General features: G+C 36.1%; 1 protein-coding gene across 1 annotated transcript in view; it reads right to left on the minus strand.

Annotated features, from left to right (window-relative positions):
- Positions 1-477: 477 nt before the first annotated feature.
- The window catches only part of SRD5A1 (steroid 5 alpha-reductase 1), a 15,721-nt gene continuing 2,974 nt past the window's right edge, over positions 478-13,224 (minus strand). Inside the window, exons 2-5 of the mRNA XM_015818821.1 lie at positions 8,182-8,348; positions 6,631-6,732; positions 3,820-3,970; positions 478-1,639 (exon numbers count right to left, since the gene is read on the minus strand). Coding sequence (XP_015674307.1) covers positions 1,573-1,639; positions 3,820-3,970; positions 6,631-6,732; positions 8,182-8,348 — 487 coding nt within the window. The 3' untranslated portion in view covers positions 478-1,572. The remainder of the gene's footprint in view (positions 1,640-3,819; positions 3,971-6,630; positions 6,733-8,181; positions 8,349-13,224) is intronic.

Here is a 13,224-nt window from a genome sequence, read left to right on the forward strand (position 1 = left end):
TGACATATAAAATAGGGGTTTTTTTGGTTCAAGAGAGGATTGTGGTCTTTACCAATTAGATAGATTTGATGTTATTGAAATGGCTAGTTTATATTATTTTGTAAAAGTAAAAAGCTGAGGTTTGAAGTTGATACTCTAATGCACCAAAGGAAGTCGGAGGTCAATGCCTTTTTTCCCTTTTTTTCTCCCTTACCTCACTTCTTTACTCCCTTTTCCCTTCCCTATCTTTTCCATTATTTACTTTGTATTTTGATTGTATTGCATATTATAAACTAATAAAACTTTGTAAAAAGAAAATTTCTTGTGAAGGATTATGATTTCCGTTGCTGCGTGGTGGGATGCCTGTTTGTTAGTTTTTAAATGCTATCTTCGGGATCGCGTCTGAAGTAGTTCTTTGGTTCTCAGCGATTGGTAGACTGGGTCGATGTCAATGTGTCTGTCTATTGAATTATTGGTGGAAAAGCAGGAATTCTCTTTCTCTCCTTGATTTTGCCTGGGTTACAACTGTGGTCCCGATTAGATCAAATTTGTGTCCTTCTGATTCTTCATGGATGGACATGAGGGATAGTGGGTCATGTCTTTTGATAGCCAGGAAGTGTTTATGCAGTCTAGTTGATAGCTTTCTTCTATTTCCTGGGTATTTCCTTGAATTCCAAGAAAGTCCAGGGGCCTTTTGGAAAAAGCACCTTTGAGACACTGGTGATAAACATACAATAATCAATGTAGAATATATTGTCTTGGCTAGACAAGAGCTATTATCAGATTCAGCTATTATCAAACAGTTTGCCCGATGCTTATACTATAAGCATTTATAGAAAGGCTGCTCTAACATCTTCACCACTATAACTGCAGCATTACCTGATTCTAAAAACTTGACCTGAAACATCAACATGATATCATCTCTGAACCAAACTGGTACCTTTTGTGATACTTGGTTTGGTGGCATTGTGCCAATGGAATAGTAAGGATGATTAGCCATATTGATTCACTCAGAGTGAATACTTACTAGTTTTGTTTTTTGCTAAATGCAAATATATATATATTGTACAGACCATTGCTGATAATATTGAGCTGTCTTTTGCTTATACATTGCTAAAAGTAAAAACTGGATTGTGTTCCTGGATTTTCCGGGCAAGTTACCAAACTCAAGAAGCATAGTACTGTACACATTCATTATTAACCTGGAATATTTGCAAAACTTTATTATTTTTTATCTAGATTTAATATAAATATCCACTCCAATGAACATTCCATTTTCAAATCTATGTTCTGATATCAGATATGGCTTTCCAATTCATGTTTAAACAACATGAATTGTCTCTCCTTATCAAAATTCAAACTACTAATAATCTAATAACTACTAACTACTAATAATCAGCAGCAGAGTTTTCTGCTGATTTTAGATTTTAATATTAAAAAAGAAGAATTAAATTGTTACATCACTCAATACCATGTTAGTATTGTGAAGAATTTCCCTAGAATTATCTATAAAAAGCCTGTTTTATCTAACCACCACCCACCCGCAATTTTAATGCATTATACAGAATCAAAGTACAGAATCTGATAGAGAACTCAGAAAACAAATGGAATTAGAATTTTTCTGGAACGTGGATAATCTTCAAACTTGTTGAGATACCATCTGAAGAAAAATAAAAAAAGTAAAAAATGGTTTGATTCAGACATGTCAAATTTTTAACAAAGGTAAATAATTCTATTTTTTCCACATTACGTGTATAACATTATGATAAAATGTTTCTTACCAATCACAAAAATCAGTTATTTTTTAAATACAAATTATTATGATTTTCAGTTTACATCTTTGCTTTCTGCCTATATGGCATTCAAAATGGCTAACAGTCAAATAAATACAGATAAGGAAAAACCAGTGTAAATCACCAAAATGATCCATTTTAAAAAGCTTGACTTTTTGACTTTTGAAAAAAAGGATGTAGCTGGTTTAATGAGTTGAAACATTAAAGAAACATATCATCAATTAAACTCTTAAAAGCAGATGCATCTTTTTCCAGTTCTTATGAAAATCTAAAAAGTGTAAAAGTTTCAAAGAATAGCAGAAACATATTGGTTTAGCTGAGATCCAGAGATAGAAGGTACAAATGAAAACAGCTAAAATCATCAAATAAAAGTAAAATAATACAAGCAACTGTAATAGCTGATTTAAATATGTCACAACTGGTATATAAGATTTTCAAAACTCTTTTAACATTAACCAGGAAATATTTGTTCAGTTCTCAGGCATCTGAAATTATAGAATATAATTCAACACAGAAAGTTGGAGCTATTATTTAAAATAGATATTTCTTAAATTTTAAAATATGGATGGCAGATCATTATAAACCTGGTTCACATTTCTTTCATATGTTTCTATACGTCCATTCCTTCCACATTAAAGGCATAGAACCTAACAAATTCACGAGAGAAGTTAATGGCTGTCTTTTAATTATTTTAAAAATATTTATTGCAAAACCAAAAATCTGGATGTTTGGCAAGCTTCTTTGCTTGAAAATGTGGCCACACAAATTCATCAATAAAACATCATTTCTACTCCATCAAGGGACATTCTGTGAATAAAAGTTTACTGATTTCCCCCATATAATACCCACGGAAGGGGCGGGACATCATCCATGTCCCACTATTTCCAGGGGTAAGTTGTGGGCCTGTTGTGGAGTCATAAAACCGCATGTTCCTCCTGCTTTCTTCCCAGCAGAGCAGAGATAAGACAGATGGCCCCAGGCACATTCCTCCTCCCTTTCATACCCAGAGCAATACATCAAAGGTGAAAAGAACCAAGTAAAGGAAATACATCTCAAAGCCCACAGAGTTTCCCCCCTCCCAACGGAATGGCAGTACCCGAAAATGAAATGAAATGAATAGATAGTTTGAGGGTTTGACAGCAACTGTATGAAAGCAGGTAGGTTTACTTTGGAATATTAATGAGAACTTTCTTGCAGATGAGCTATCTAAATTACATGATGTTTTTGAGGTAATTAGTAGTAGTTTTAACAGTTCAGCTGTATCCAATTCTTGACTTTATAGGCAAGTGCTCTCTATGCTACCCTATTAAGCACAGGTTCTTTCAGTTGTTGGATGTTCATCTTTGTATCAGCTTTGATGGTATCAAGCCAACGAGTTCTTCGCTTGCCCTTTCTTCTTGAGCCACTAACTATTCCTAGCAACATTGACTTCTCCAGTGAATTTGTATGCATGATATGGACAAAGCAAATCAGATGCAGTCTTGTTATAGGCAGGGGGAAATAGGAAAATAGGCAGGGGGCATGTTGCGGTGTGTCTGTGGTTGGTTTGTAAGGGTGGTTATGATTTGTACTCCTATTCCTTCAAGGGACATTCTCTAGGTAAAAGATTACTGATTTTCCTTCATACAATACCCATGGAAGGGACAGGGCATCATCCGTGTCTCACTGTTTCCGGGGATATGTTGTGGGCCTGTTTATAATATAGCTCAAAGTTTAATTCAAGTGTATGAAATCAAGCAGGTTCACTTTGGAATATTAATGATAACTTTCTTGCAAATGAGCTATCTAAATTACATGATGTTTTAAAGATAATTACTGTTCTTTATTGAGAAATAACTTTAATAAAAAACATAATTTTCAAAAACCAACCAACATATAGGTGAACCGAATGTTTAGCTTAACTATATTTTCCTTGACAAATTGTACAATAAATGTAACCACTAATGTCTATAATAACTTCAGGATATATAGACAGCAAGTATTTGTGACAGTCATCATATAAACTTAAATGAACATTCAATAGAAATTAAGATTTTGGAAAACTCACTGGTGATGTGTATATGCTCGGCTTCCTAATATCAGCAATGTACTAATGGCAAAAGCTGTACTTTCTAGTGTGCTGCATGCAAGAGCAAATCCACACCACTCAACAATCTCCCCAAAGAAGTTAGCTCCACTTACATATTCAAACATTCCTCCTACAGAAATAAAAGCTGAATTATTGACTTGGCAAATAAAGTACAACAAATACAAACTGGAATTATCTTGAATATTGTTCAACCACATCTATAGTGAATAATGAAATAAATCAAAGAAATTAGTTAACACCAAGATTTTCAAGCTTTAGAACCTCTCTAAAGGAGAGGAAACCATACCTTTAAAGCAAAAGAAATAATCATAAGATTATCATTTTTATTCCAAACGTTCAAGATCCTAATTCTCCCTAGTTTTGTGGTACTGTCCTTTTAAAATGGAATACTGTAGATTAAATTCTGTTGACAGACAGTTTTGCCAGTTATAACTGTATTTTAGTTTGGGGAAGAAGGCTTCCCCCCCCCCTCTTTTTGGCTTCATTCTCTGTCTCAAAGAAACATAATTCTGCATTATTTTAATGGGATACCAACCAAGCCCTTGGACAAAGAGCAATATGGTTAGGAGACATAGTTCAACAGTATTATTTTGGGTTTGTTGTATATGATTTTTTTCTCCATCTGCTGCATTATTCTTTATCAAACCTGCTCTAATAAAACCCTGAACTTCGTTCAAATGGGCATAAATGAGTGGGAAAATAGGCAATTTTCAGCTAATTCCTAGGTAATAAACTCCTCCTTGCACCCAATATTTGGCCTGCTACCTGCAAAGCAATGAAGGAAAAACCTAACTAAAATCTGCTTGGTCAAACCAGAAGCAGGTGAGCTGTTATTGTTTTTTTCCACCAAAAGCAGAGAAACACAAGGCCTTATTATATTCTAGTTTTTCAAGAAGCCAATAGCAGGCAGGGCCAGTGAAGCCTTGAATTTGTCAGATACATTCCAGGTTTTTCTCACAGTCTTGCCATGAAAAATATTGATTAAAACGGTATCAATAGAACAAATAAAGCAGAACACAAACATTGAGCTTTAGCGGACAAAATTTGAAATGGCAGCAAGGCAAAACATTCTCACTAAATTATGGGACTTAACACCGGAATAATCTCTTCTCTACTAACAGATAAAGAGTATGTTGTTCAGAAAGCTGATGAATATTCCTCTTGGTTTGTTGGGGTAAATGTTGTGCTATATCCTTATTTCTACCAGCATTTCTTGCAACTCCATATTTAGTTTAAGTTGCTTTTTCTTAGTCAACAATACCTTTAAAAATGACAAATTGGTTCGTGCATCTAATAATAACACAGTTTAGTTTTGGCTTGCCATCTAAGCCAACCCAAACACTGCATCTTGTGTGCTACAGTTTATAACAAATTATTTGGATCTGGTCAATTGTTGTTTAATGAACAAATCATGGCACAGTGTTATGCATGAATCCAGCCATACTGAAAATACATTGAATGCACCTTGTGGTCCCTTCTCTTTAAGAAGAGTCCAAATAAACTAACATCATATATTTTGGAACAACCTGGAGTTATACAGCAGGAATTATCAAATATCACCTATCTTGTTACGGATAAATTTTTGGAAAATATGTAATATTTTCTACTACATGTGTAACCTTACAGATAGTCCTCAGCTTACAACCATAATTAAGCTGGAAATGATGGTCATAAGTCATTCCGGTGGTTAAGCAGGTCATTATGTGATTAACACAATTTTATGATTTTTTTTGTAGTGGTCATTAAGCGAACCCTTTCTCTGCAATGGCTGGGTTTTTTTTTACTGCGAATTGAAAGTTAACACTGATTTCTGCTATAATGCATCGTAAAGCCCTGCCATGTGACCATGAAATGCTGAAAAAGCTGTAAATGCAGACTGGTTGCCATACTTCCAAAATATGATCACGTGACTACAGGAGCCCAGCTGTCAAAACTTTGAATTCAGATCATAAATGCTTTTTGGGAGGTCCATTTAACTTTGAACAGTCACTAAGCCAGTGGTGGGATTCAGCTGGTTTGCACCGGTTCGGGTATTTGAATCCTGTTGTGGCTCCGTCTTGTGAGCCCCTCTTATCGGAGGAAGAAGGCTCCGAACATGAAGGAGAGGAGATGGCCAGGCCTCCCTCTCCAGGACCCTCCTCTTTGGCAATGCCTCAGGTGTCTCCCGACGGAGAAGAGATTGACCAGGAGCCGGGTGTGTCGGATAATGAGGAAGAGAAGTTGTGGCTGGATCCACGCCAGCATAGGAGCGACAAGCGTGCGCAGCAGAAAAAGAGACGTGCCAGAGATTAAGCTGAGTCACTGCACCACACCCCACAGGCTATAAAAGGATGATGGTGGCCATTTGGACCTCTGTGACGGACAAAAGCTGAATCTCTGGCGAAGTAGTTTGCTGTGGCTTTAAACTGTGTGTATTGTTTTTTGTTTCTGTGTGCTTGGAGTAAAAGGTCTTGGCAGGCAGCTACGGAGCAGCTGCCAAGTTTCTTATCGGTGAAGTGGTGTCTGGAGAAGTCTTTAACCCTCGGCTGGCTGTTTGGGTGTGTGGGTCGGAACGGGGACAGAACAAATCCCACCACTGCACTAAGCAAACTGTTGTAAGACGAAACTGTTGTTAGCACGCATAACACTTTCTAATTATTTAATCAATTTCTGTAGCAATCACAATTAACAAAGAAATTGTGATTCAAGCTTTGAAGCTCTGCCAAACAATAATTATAATATTTAAATGCAAAAATATTTAAATATTAATTAAACATTTGCAATCCTTACCTCTTGGAATTTTATATCCAGTCTCTCCTGGTTTTCTTAGGTTTCTCAAAATATTATCAGAGTGTATGTTAATCAGGAAACCACCTAGCCAGGCTGCAATCCCTGGAATAAACATATTAAAGCAATGAATTGAAATTTAGAGTTTAATCTTTTAAAAATAATATAAGTAGTCAATAATTGTTGTGTATAAATGCTAGAAAAAGTGGTTCACTGAACTGAGTCTAAAATTTTCATTGCTAAGAAAGACAGTTGTTAGTGAGTTTTGCCCCATTTTATGACTTTCTTGTCATAGTTGTTAAGAGAATCACTGCAGTTGTTAAGTTAGTAACATGCTTGTTAAATGAATTTGGCTTCCCCATTGTTTTTACTTGTCAAAAGATCACAAAAGGTAATCACATGACCCAGGGACGCTGCAGCCATCATAAATATGAACTAGTTACCAAGCATCTGAATTTTGATTATGGGACCATGGGGATGCTGAAATGGTCATAAGTGTAAAAAAATGGTCACAAGTCACTTTTTTCAATGCTGTTGTAACTTTGAGCAGTCACTAAATGAATGGTTATGACTACCTTTATTGGCTTTATTCAATCTGATTGAAGTCCCAAGCTGGGGAGAATCCTTTATACAATGCTACTGTGAGTTCTGAATTCTGGTCCAATTAATAATCAAAACTATGAATAACTCAGAATTGATGATATGCCTGAAAATTCCATTCAATCCTGCCAGATATTGATGAGATTAGAGCCATTTGCTTGTTTTCCCGTGCAGCTTGGCAGAGACATAAAAAACAGAGATTTCTGTAGTGAGGTTCTTTTTCAAAACAAGCACATCACATGTACAGAATTCAGTACAAATTGCCATCTAGGTGGCATGAAAAGTGGTAGTTACTCTGAGGATGTGGGTGAGAATTAAAAGAATTAAACAACCAGGTGAACAAACAGTCTTACATATTTTTTTTGTAATGAAATAAGATAAGCAATAGTTCGTAAACAAATTGGTTATGGCTCAGACTAAGGCCATTTCATAGGATACATGAAGGTTATAAGAAAAATTTGCAGAATTTCCTTGCCCCAGAGCAAGAACAGACCACTAACTATGCTAACTTCCATTAGATAGTAGCTAAGAGATACATCTGCTTGCCCACTCCCCCCATCTCTTTGCTCACTGGATTTCTTAGTTTAATTATTCTCGTTCAACAAAGCCTACCTTAGTGGTTGTTTTAGGGGTAAAATTAAGATACGGTGCCATGCAAGCCATTTTGAGTGGGTCAGAAACACAAAAAGAAATAACATTGGAGAAAAATATGTTGTGACTACATGTTCTGACGATTTAAATAGCTAAAAAAATATGAATCACTTCTTTCTCTAGGACTTTTATTTCATTACAGTAGTAAATGGGGATGCATTTCTCAAGAAGGTACCATTTCAGCTTGAACAAAAGGGAAAAAAAATAGCTTAACACAGAGAGAGAGGATTTAACCATTCAGGATAAGAAACAAAGATCAATTGTTGACAATCTGACATATATGTATTACTTGAACTGACTCACCAAGAATGAAACATGGTTCTGTCAGCCAGTTGGATGAATATTCTGCATAATTAGTTAAACTCCGGCCTTGCAAATATCCATTATATGAACAGAATATAAATGCTGACATAACTATAAAAAATGGTACTGATTTTCCTTCACGAATTAAGACAGAAAAGATGAATGATCTGGAATATGAAAAATAAAATTTTGATTTAATTGTAATTTTGAACATACAGTAATTCAGACACATTTGCATAGGCATATGTTCAAAAGCAAAACACTATCATTAGATCACTTTCCATTTAAAAAAACTCAAAACAAGCATCCCTAAAAGTAAATACATATGCATGCACACACACATATCTTCTGCTAATATTTAAATTTCTGAAATATGTAGTGCATATTGCTCAAGCAGGAGACCTATACTATTCCAGACAAATGGCTGTCCAGTTTCTTCTTGAAAGTCTCCAATGATGGAGCACCCAGAATTTACCATTTCCTGATTGAATATATTGTTTTGGGGTGAAAACAGCCCTCATCTCAGCCTTTCAGGCACACTTAATAACTTGTCAGCAGTAACTACAATAGTAGTAATATTGTTAAAATATTGATACATCTAGACCAGATGACAGAACTATTTCAGTCATTGACCAATAAAAATACAATCAATAAAATGAGCAACACAAAACTATCCCCTAACAAGAAGAATCATTAGCAAACATTTGTGGGCAAAGCTTATGCATAATATAGCAAAATTTTGCTACTTTTAGAGAAATACATTTATTTTAACAGTGCAAATAAAAGCTATCAGAGTGCCCTGGAAATTTAAATAAAAGGGGGGATAATCAACTAGATGCAAATGTCCTATAGAACTGACAATACAAAAGAAGATGGGCTGTGATTTCTATAGTACCCATATAGGGGCAATATGGGGTTTCATATGTCCCCCCCCCCCTACATTTCCATTCCCAGAGCTGTGGGGAGAACATTACATGGAGTTAAGGATAAAACTCTCCTAAATTTGGCAACTGTGATATGATAGGAGGCTGGTTTGGACACTAAAATGTGGTTATTTACAATTATATTGTGAGAGAAACCCACAATTTCTGTTTGACCTTTTATATCTAAGACTCTTTGCCTTAGTATTGATCTAGCTTGATCGAATTATAAGGTTAAGTTGGTTAAGGAAGCATAAAGGCTCACTTTCTTTGGGATTGCTGTTTCCCAGGAAGATTTGTAGGTGTCTGCAAACAACGGCAGCAGAGATAAACTGTGCTCCTCTGGAAAAATGAGAAATTTGTATAGTTCTGGCAGCTCTTTATGTATTGCGGAATACATAGTCCAGGTTGGCAGTTCTGTTTCCTGAGGCTTGAAAAACTATTCCTAGTTACACATCCCTGTCTAATTCCTCTCCTTATGTGTGTCCATAATTACTGCACCTGACCTTCAATTTTGTGTTCTCATGCATTTTGATAAACAGCAAGAATAGGTGTTTGTCATTTACGGCATTTTTAAAAATGGGAGTTGAAGTCCACATGCCTTAAAATTGTCAAGGTTGAGAAACACTGAGTTAGTTTCTCCTGTAGAAGTTTGGCATACATTTTGCTGATATGATTTATGAAACGGGTTGGGTTAGCTGAATCATCTTTCTTGCCTTTCTTATATATTAGTATTAAAATAGCTAAGCCCCAATCCTTTGGTATCATGTCTGAACAATCTATTGTTGTGAAAAGTGAAACTAACATTGGGATCCACCATTCAAAGTTATTTTTTTATTACTTCATACAAAAGAAGAAACACGAGTGACATGATAGCCATATTCCAGTATTTGAGGGGCTGCCACAAAGAAGAGGGCATCAAACTATTCACCAAAGCACCAGAGGGCAGGACAAGAAACAATGGTTGGAAACTGACCAAAGAGAGAAGCAACCTGGAATTAAGGAGAAACTTCCTAACAGTGAGGACAATTAACCAGTGGAACAGTTTGCCCTCAGAAATCATGGGTGCTCCATCACTGGAGGTTTTTAAGAAGAGACTAGTCACTAGATAGTCACTTGTCTGAAATGGTATAGGTTCTCCTGCTTGAGCAGGGGGCTGGACTAGAAGACCTCCAAGGTCCTATTCTATTCTATTCTATTCTATTCTATCCTATCCTATCCTATCCTATCCTATCCTATCCTATCCTATCCTATCCTATCCTATCCTATCCTATTCTAATATCTGAGTCTGGACCGTTACTTTGTTTAAACTATTTAATTATATTTCTAATTTCTGAACATGTGACCATGGGCGAATGGGGAAGAGAGGTCATGTCCAACTTCAAGTCTATCAGGGAATTCTCCGTTTGCCCATGTAGGGTAACAAAATAAGTATTCCCATATATGCTGGCTAGTATATGCAGTGAAGAGCTATCAATGTTGTTGGAAAAAGATGGGACTATCATCCTCCAAATGATGGCAGGAAGAATTCTGGGAGTTGAAGTCCACACATCTTACAGTGGCCAAATTTTAGAAATACTGATCTACATAAATTATGAATGAGTACAATGAGGACAAAGAGAATAAATGATATCACATTGTCTGTTTGGGTCAAGCAGTACACATTGTTGCTAGGGATTTTGAACAGTCTAATAACATTAAAGCTACCATCTCACATACTCAACAGTGAGAAAAAGACATGACATAAATGATTTAAGGATTCTATAATAATAAATTTGCAGTTTGTCTAGATTAACGTTGAATGTCCTGTACTATTTTACAAGTACATTTATATATCCCTTTATTGTTCCTGAAAGTGCTGTGTGATAGGTGGGCAATATGTTGGTATTCAGAGGCTGCACTTGGCTGGTTTTTTTAAGGAGGGCTATGTGATATTGGCTGATGTAATGATGTAAAATGGGCTGAATCCATCATATATAAAATAAACCAACCTGCTTGGATCTGTACATATACTATGCCGATACATTACAGCAACCTAGATTCTTGGGAAGAACTTGATGCAGACCAACCTGCAAATATTGAATAAAAATAAATAAATGCTGACTTCCGGTTCATGTCATAGCGACGCACTCAAGGGATTGTGGGGCTCCACACCCTACAGCTGGTTTCGTCCTAAATGGGTCTAAAGTCACCCCGGAGAGGCAATGAAGGAGGGGACCCCTGTTGATCACGGAAAGATGGCGGTCGATCCATTTGACCCAGGGAAAGCCCTCCAAACCGGCAGGAGAAAGGCTAGTTGCACTTTTGTGACCAGCCCAAGCTACCGACAACCAAAGCAAAAAAACCCCAACTAGAACAGATTGTGAACAACATGTTTGGAACTGGGTGAGAATATATATCGTTTCTCTTCTATTTTACAACTGGATTGCCTGGAAAAGACCCCCAAGAAGCAAAAGAAAACCTCTGAAAATGAAAAGGAAGGGGATTGCAGCCCCACCCTTCCATAGACAGAAGTGGCATTTTAATTTTTAAGGGGGCCAGAAATACATTGAAGTGGAACTAATATAAAGCTATAGTTGGGACAAACCTGAAAACTGAGGAAATTATTAAGACTTTCTTCTTTGAAAGAGCATTGGGAGGAAGTGACAAGAAACTAATTTTCTGTTTTAAAAGTTGCAAAACCTAGGTATCGGTCTTATGTTTGGATTGCACCACTTCTCACTATAATATACTCATGATGCAACCCAAACAGTCATAACACAAACAAACAAACAAACAGATACATAAATAATATGGATTTATTATTCTTCATATGCACAATACTAAGAATGAACTGAATGTTAAAATTTTATCAGATGGCCATAGTTGCTGTAACTTCTTATAAACTGCAACTGGTGCTTATAGTATTATAACTTCAAATTTCAAACCCTCTGTGAGACTCCATAGAAGGTCATCCAATATATAAGACCCAATGAATTAGTGCAATGCCTAGACCCATACAGAGTTTCTTTTATCAGTCCCACCAAAATGTGGGGTTTTATACGCATCTGTTGTTGACTGAGCTCTTCTCTGAACTTTACTTTTTGTAGTTTTGAAGAATAAACTGACAACGATGAAGAAGAGGGACATGGACAGTAATCTAATCAAGAGAAAAGGCAACAAAGCTTTAAATAAATCCAGGATTTAAATTCAGATGTTTAACTTAATACTTTCAGCCCTACCCAAATCCACCTCTGAAAGATGCTGTCGTCTATGTTCTCTGTCAAAGATGCTGTTTTAAAATTCTATCTATAATAATTGGCTAGAGCCCCATTGAAAGCTCCTCAGAATTGACTTCAACAAATAAGCTACAGCCATACTGGCTGATCTTTTTAATGTAAAACTGACTTCTATAATTAACTAACTAGTCCTGTTCCTGGTTAAACTTTATTCAAAGGTAATCTAAAAAAGTAGGAAATTCCTTTGAAAATATGTTTTTCAAACTGTACACCACAACATTAAAAAAAAGAAAGACTAGAAGAAAATAATAATATTCACTCCAGCACAGCCAGTTTTTGCAACTAAAGCTCTGATTCTTGATCAGAGGTTCATTTATATATATATATATATTTATATTTGGCCTAGGGGTCAAAACAGCTGCCTAACATGCAAGCAGCCCAGGTTTGAATCTCAGAAGGGTATGGCTGGCTGATGAGAGCTAATCAGCTCGAAATAGCTATCCCAGTCCCCCTTAATTCTTCATTAGCAATCCAAAAATTTAGGAAAAACACACATAGATATATATATGGTTTCACAGCCTAGAAATATTGAAACCCCTGCCCTAAAGAACATTCCACAATTCTTTTTGAGAAAAGTAACCGAAAATTATAAAGTTATTCAACTGTAAGCCACCCAGAGTCACTGGGTGGCATATATATTTAATAAATACCGTATATTCCGGCGTATAAGACGACTGGGCGTATAAGACGACCCCCAACTTTTCCAGTTAAAATATAGAGTTTGGGCTATACTCACCGTATAAGACTACCCCTGTTCCAACGCACACCAAATAAAAATTAAAAAACAGATTTGATTTCAATATGGTAATTTTAATTCAAATGCTTATGACATGCAGGTACTTAGC

This window comes from Protobothrops mucrosquamatus, unplaced genomic scaffold (genome assembly GCF_001527695.2).
Source record: "Protobothrops mucrosquamatus isolate PMUCROS unplaced genomic scaffold, P.Mucros_1.0 scaffold797, whole genome shotgun sequence".
In the NCBI taxonomy this organism is placed as follows: domain Eukaryota; kingdom Metazoa; phylum Chordata; class Lepidosauria; order Squamata; family Viperidae; genus Protobothrops; species Protobothrops mucrosquamatus.